This window comes from Echinops telfairi, unplaced genomic scaffold (genome assembly GCF_000313985.2).
Source record: "Echinops telfairi isolate 266 unplaced genomic scaffold, ASM31398v2 ScPeMD7_2;HRSCAF=8, whole genome shotgun sequence".
NCBI classification, from domain to species: Eukaryota; Metazoa; Chordata; class Mammalia; order Afrosoricida; family Tenrecidae; genus Echinops; species Echinops telfairi.
The window spans coordinates 39,823,864-39,830,231 of NW_022103898.1; the positions used below are offsets into that span (position 1 = coordinate 39,823,864).

Genomic DNA, 6,368 nt, shown 5'->3' on the forward strand with positions numbered 1-6,368 from the left:
CAAGGGTTCATGAGGGAGGGGGGAGCAGGGTGGGAGGGGAAAAAATGAGGACCTGATGCCAGGGGCTTAAGTGGAGATCAAATGTTTTGAGAATGACGAGGGCAATGAATGTACAAATGTGCTTTACACAATTGATGTATGTATGGATTGTGATGAGTCGTATGAGCCCCTAATAAAATGATTTAAAAAAAACAAATGTACAAATGTGCTTGACACAATGGATGGATGTATGGATTATGATAAAAATTGTACGAGCCCTCAACAAAATTATTAAAGAAAAATAGAAAAAAATGTTTACGTCCCTCTTAGTGTGATAACATTTCTTCTGTGATTTATGATCTTAAAACTGTGGTCACTTACCCTTTATTTTGGCCCTTTAAATATTACTAGCCCCTTACCTACCACCATACTGACTTGTATACAATTTCAGTATATGAATAGGAATCTAAATCTTCTGACTTCTAAGCCAGTCAAGTTCTTGGTATTGTTTGTGGTGGTGATGGCAGTTTATACAACTTGAAATCTTTGGATGCAGTTGTTTTTTTTTTCCCTTACCTAAATCTGCTTAAAGGTACATTTTCAAGCTCTCTCTAGAGATTTTTCAGTATTAACATAAAATAGTGGTCCCTGTTATAAGCCACGTACGTTAAGATTTCATCAATTACATTTGTAGTTCCATTGGTGATACTGAAAACTGAACCATTGTTGTTTAGTTAATTCCGACTCACAATGACTCTGTAGGACAGAGTAGAATGCCCCTTAGGTTTCGTAGGTTGTAATCTTTTACATAAAGAGGTACCTTCTCAGAAACCAATAAGAGCAGTTCTACTCTGTCCTACGGGGCCCCTATGAGTCGAAATCAACTTGATGGCAGGGTTTGGTAATCTTTATGGAAGCAGGCTGACACATATTTTTCCCACAGAGCAATTAAGTGTAATTTCTGGTAGGCCCTATTAAGTGTAAGTTAAACTTACGTAGTTTATTTTCAAATTTCTTATAACTCATGAATGGGGAAACAATATTTATTATATACACTTATGCAATACAAGCATTTTGTACCACAAAAGGTTTGTTGTAAGAAAGCTCTTTGAACTTAAAAAATATGTATCCTTAAAGGAGTGGGAAATAAGTAGTTGAATGTTGTAAATACCTGTTTCCATCAGTACATATATTTCTTTGGCCAATAACATTTAAATAACAATAAGTATATGTACTTTCTAATACCGTCTCATAAAGGAAAGGACCTTTAGTCTGAAAAACATAAAGTATAACTTAGATCACCTTGAAGTTTAATTTTTTTTCTTTCTTTCAAACCATTTTATTAGTACCTAATCCAGATATCATATTATTCCATAGTCCAACCATATCAAGCAGTCTTGTACAATTGCTATCACACCAGAAGCTCCCCTTTATCACCACCACCACCCCCATCCCCTTATTCTATTTATTGTCTGTTTAGCTTCATCCATCCTGGGTTTCATACACTGAAAACAGAAAAATACATAACAGAGCAAGAAAGCTACCAACAATGACAAAATACAACAAAGATAAACCCTTGTATGGAGGGGAAAAAAAACAACAAATATTAAAAACCAGATCAAACAAAGTGTATCAGAAGGAGATCAGATGGACAGTTTTAACCATTAAAGTTAGAGTTATCATTTTTTTTGTTTCGGTTGGTTGTTTTTTAATCGCTTTATCGGGCTCATACAACTCTTATCACAATCCATACATCAATTGTGTAAAGCATATTTGTACATTCATTGCCCTCATCATTCTCAAAACATATGCTCCCCACTTAAGCCCCTGGCATCAGGTCCTCATTTTTCCCCTCCCTTCAAAGTTTAATTCTTAAAATGAATAGTATTTTGTGAAAATCCTCACTACTGTGACTCTGCCTAATTATGACCACTAGTGAAAGTGTGGTTGCAGGAGTTATGATTGGGGAGCATTGATCTAGTCTATAAACAGTGTGAGCATTCTAATTTCTAATTGATGTGTTTCAGCTCTCACATGGTCTTTCTCCTAATGATAGCTGATAAAATTCCTCACTGCCTTTCCTTCCGGCTGCTCTCAAAGCTGAGAGCTCATTTTTGTCATCAGAAATCTAGAATGTTTTCTAAGTTTCGCCCTATGAACCCACTTAGGATTGCTTGAAAACATTCTCTTGAGAACTTTTTGACAGTTCAACAAATTAGATAGGAACTTTACATTTATATATCATTTTGCATTGCTTACTATTACAGTAGGAGCCCTGGTGTTGTAGAGGTTACAAGTTGGGCTGTGTTTCCCCTGGTTGCCAATTCAAAACCGCCACACACACAAAAAAGACTGGGCTTTCTAGGCCCATGAAGAGTTACTGCTGTAGAAACCCACAGGGGTCGCCATGACTCAGCATTGACTCCATGGCAGTGAGTTTGGGGTTTGTTTGGTTTTTGGTTTGGGGTTGTTGCTTTTTTCCCTAACTGTATATTCTTTTTGTTTTCTCTTCTAATTTCTCCCAGCTTCAACATTCAGATTAATAGATCAAATGTGGAAAGCTGAGACTCGTCCAGTAATCTACATTGTGTCTTTCCTCCTCTTGAGATTCTCTTAAAATAAGCTCAACCAAAAAGCAAGCTAGATAAAATTTATCATATTTTATATGATAAATTAAAAGTTTTATCTTTCCAGTATCTCTGCCCCATCTTAAATAGCTTAAGGAAAAAATATTACTGCTGCTGTTTGTTTTTGTCCCCACACTGATGTAAATAAGTTAAATTATGATATATCTTAAATCTGACAAGATTAACAGAAGGTTAAGGGAATACTTACTTAAGAGGTGAAGGAAAGGCGGTATTCTTGTTCATCCAACTCCCTTAGCTACTTCTTCCCAGTTTTACACCACAGGCAATATACAGTACATGCTACAGTGTACCATTATTTCCCTTACAGTGGAGTAGGTTGGGTCAGTCAGTATGAGTTGTTTCTTCATTTGAAATTACATACTAAAAGTAAAAGCAGAAAGAACAATAATCCTAGTATACTATGTTTTGGGACTTGGAATTTTTACTAATCAAGTATAACAGAAATAAGGAAGTTTTTAGAACTGTGATTGATTGTCATATTTTTCATTGAATAAGAATGAAATCAGACTTTTATTGATTAAAGCGGCCTACAAGGCAATAAGTAAATCTATGTCTTTATATACTTTTATCCTGAAAATATATTAAATAAATGTCATGAAAATGTTTAATTATTACATAAAGACTAATATCAGTCTTTATGAGTTCTAGTCACAAAATGCTGTAAAATATTTTTGTCAGAAGTAAGCAGTTAGGAAAAGTAAAAATGTATAATCCATTTCACTTGTTTCTCAGTGATTTAAGTTCTGTACACTTTATCTAAAGTACAGTAATAATTAATTTTGATGTGGTTTCATTAATTAAGATTTAAAATTAATGAATTAATAGATTTTGGATAAAATGAATATTTTTACTTGTAAATACTAAAGGTCTTCACTGTTTTTCTTTGTTTCTAATTTTCTTTTTTAGGTTTAAGTGGAAATCCTGCAGATATAGAAAGAAGAGAAGCAGTGTTTGGAAAGAATTTTATACCTCCTAAAAAGCCAAAAACTTTTCTTCAGTTAGTATGGGAAGCTTTACAAGATGTTACTTTAATTATATTAGAAATTGCAGCCATAGTATCACTGGGCCTTTCTTTTTACCAACCTCCAGAAGGGAATAATGCACGTAAGTAAATAAAAATTACTTTCTCTGAGTAGCATCTGGGACTTTAAAGGCTTGTCTTAAAATAAGACTTATTTAAATGAAGCAAAGGCTAAATCCACACGAAAGAAGCACACCAGTATGTGTGACCAAAGAATTATACGTAATAAAATTCAAAACCAGCAAGGGAATGATATTACAGCTAAAATTTTGAACACCCAGTGCAGATGACAGTGAAAGCCCGTCCCCAATGTGGATTAAGCTTCTGATGAGTGCCCTCTGACTGTGGACAGCGATTGGAAAGGCTTTGTTACCAGAGTGTATTGCAGGGTGAATTTACAGTTCATTGTAGTTAGGTCAAAATGTGACACCTTGTCATTGATCTACCTCGACCTAATGTATAATTGTTTTTGATATTTTCTGCTTTGTTTTCATTTGAGGTATTTATTTGTTTAATTGTGTCATTATTGTTGGCCCATTTGATGTATGATTTTCTGTATATGAAACCGAGATTAGGTAAACCTAGACAACACAAAGTGACATAAGACAGGAGGTTAGCAGGAAATGGGGAGATTACAACAACCAGTACAAGGAAGAATAAATATCCTGGAATTGATTGTAGTGATACTTGTATAACTCTTATTAATGTTATTGAAATATAGGCTATGTGAATTGTATATCAATGAAATTATTAAAAATAAACTAATTGGAAAAAAAAAGAGTTCGTCTCAGAAATCCAGAGAGGCTCTGGTTCTGTGCTATCCTATAGGGTCACTGTGAGTTGAAATTGAGTGGCATTGAGTTTGAATTTATTACTGATAAATTATGTAAATTCTTTTATCTAAAAATTGAATATCAAGAACAGGAACCTTGTTCTGTTGCCTTTCTAGCACCTAACAAAATGATGACTAATCACTAAATCAGTGGATTTAGTGAAATAAAGAGAAAACTTTCAGTCATACAAACCAAAAATTATTGTCTCTTGTGACGTAGAACTATCTCGGTTCATTAGGTTATTTAGTATATAATGATAGGCCAACGTATTTGCTTGTTTTTTAAGTCCCAGGTGGTTATTCTTAGAATCTGTGGTGGCTCAGTGGTGAAGTCTTTGCTGTTAAATGAAAAATGAGGGGCTTAAAACTACTAGCCACTCCATGAGCGAAAGCTCTGGTAGTTTACGTCCATTAAAATGACAGATTTGAAAAGCCTGTGGGGCATAGGACCTATACAGAGAGGCCTATGAATTGTAATAGACTCAAAGGCAACGGGTTGGGTTTTGGTTTTAGATGCTGAGAAAACAGCATAAAGGGTCATATCTGACCTCCTCTAGCTTGGAGACGGAAACTCAACTCTTCAGCATCCCAAGGTATAGTCCCATGAGGTGAGGTCAGACACATTTCCACCCTTTATCGTTTTTTATTTACACACCGATCATCACATGGCACTCTACCTCTGTTGGGCTTGATAATCTCTTGCAATGGCTACAGAGAACTCACAGAAAACATTCATAATTATGGGTGTTGTTTTATTAAAGGACCACTGGTGGAAGAGTGGTTTCACATTGGGCTGCTAGCCACACCATCAACAGTTCGAAATCACTAGCCGCTCTGGTGGAAAAAGATAAGGGTTTCTACTCCCATAAAGAGTCACAGTCGTGGAAAGACACAGAGGCAGTTGCAACTGACTTGATGGCACTGAGTTTGGGAGTATTAGGGAACTTAACAGGTTTCCACAAAGCAGGATCAGAAGCCATTCAGTAAATAGTCTTGTGTCCACAGCCAGTACTTGTCTGCCAGCAGCCAACTTTCTGTCTAGTCTTCAGTTTCTCAGCTACATGCTTCCTTGGTTTGTACCTCCATGAGCCAGGAAGTCAGCCTGCTGCTCTGCCTCATAGTCTCAGTGCTGCTCGTCTATTCTGTCTCTTGCCTCAGCCTCTGGTCTCAGCCTCTGCCACTTCAGACAGAGATCTTGAATGTACTCCACTAGTGGCTCTTCTGTGATGGTATTGGGATTTATCTCTTTTTGTTTCTGAGATGGCTCTTATAGGCAGAGGAATGACTGTGTGTGTGTGTGTGTGTGTGTGTGTGTGTGTGTTGTTTCTGAGATAGCTTTTATAGGCAGAGGAATGAGAGAGAGAGAGTGTGTGTGTTTTCCTTTCAGCAGACCCTTTCCATAAGGAATCAAAAGGTGGTGGCATAGTGTACATCTTCTAGTAAGGATGGAACTCAAAATACATCCCACCTTAATACATAAACATAGCAGAGAACTTTCTCCAAAATGGGTTTATAACCACAGGCATAGAGGCTTACATTCACTGTATCACAAGAGGGATGGTGACTGGAAGGACATATTGAGTCACTGATCACATCTTTAGGTGCTTCCTCCATGGGAGAAAAGACGATAGATAATCTGTTTATAAAGATTACTACTGAGGAAATCCGATGGGGCAGTTCTATGTCATGTGGCCTCCTTATAAGTTGAAATCAATTTAACAGCAGCTATCAGCAGCAATGTGTGGAAACTGTCAGGCACTCAGCTAAGCCATATTTATTATGTGGGATATCCCATCAAGGATTTTTTTTTTAACATTTTATTAGGGGCTCATACAACTGTTATCCCAATCCATACACACATCAATTGTGTAAAGCGCATTTGTACATC

At 36.3% G+C, this 6,368-nt stretch overlaps 1 protein-coding gene across 4 annotated transcripts in view; it reads left to right on the forward strand.

The window, feature by feature from the left end:
- The window catches only part of ATP2B1 (ATPase plasma membrane Ca2+ transporting 1), a 66,278-nt gene that overhangs the window by 9,026 nt on the left and 50,884 nt on the right, over positions 1 to 6,368 (forward strand). For all 4 annotated transcript variants that reach the window (XM_045292675.1, XM_030886244.2, XM_004700406.3 and 1 more), the window contains exon 2: positions 3,534 to 3,731. In XM_045292675.1, the coding sequence (XP_045148610.1) occupies positions 3,534 to 3,731 (198 nt within the window). The remainder of the gene's footprint in view (positions 1 to 3,533; positions 3,732 to 6,368) is intronic.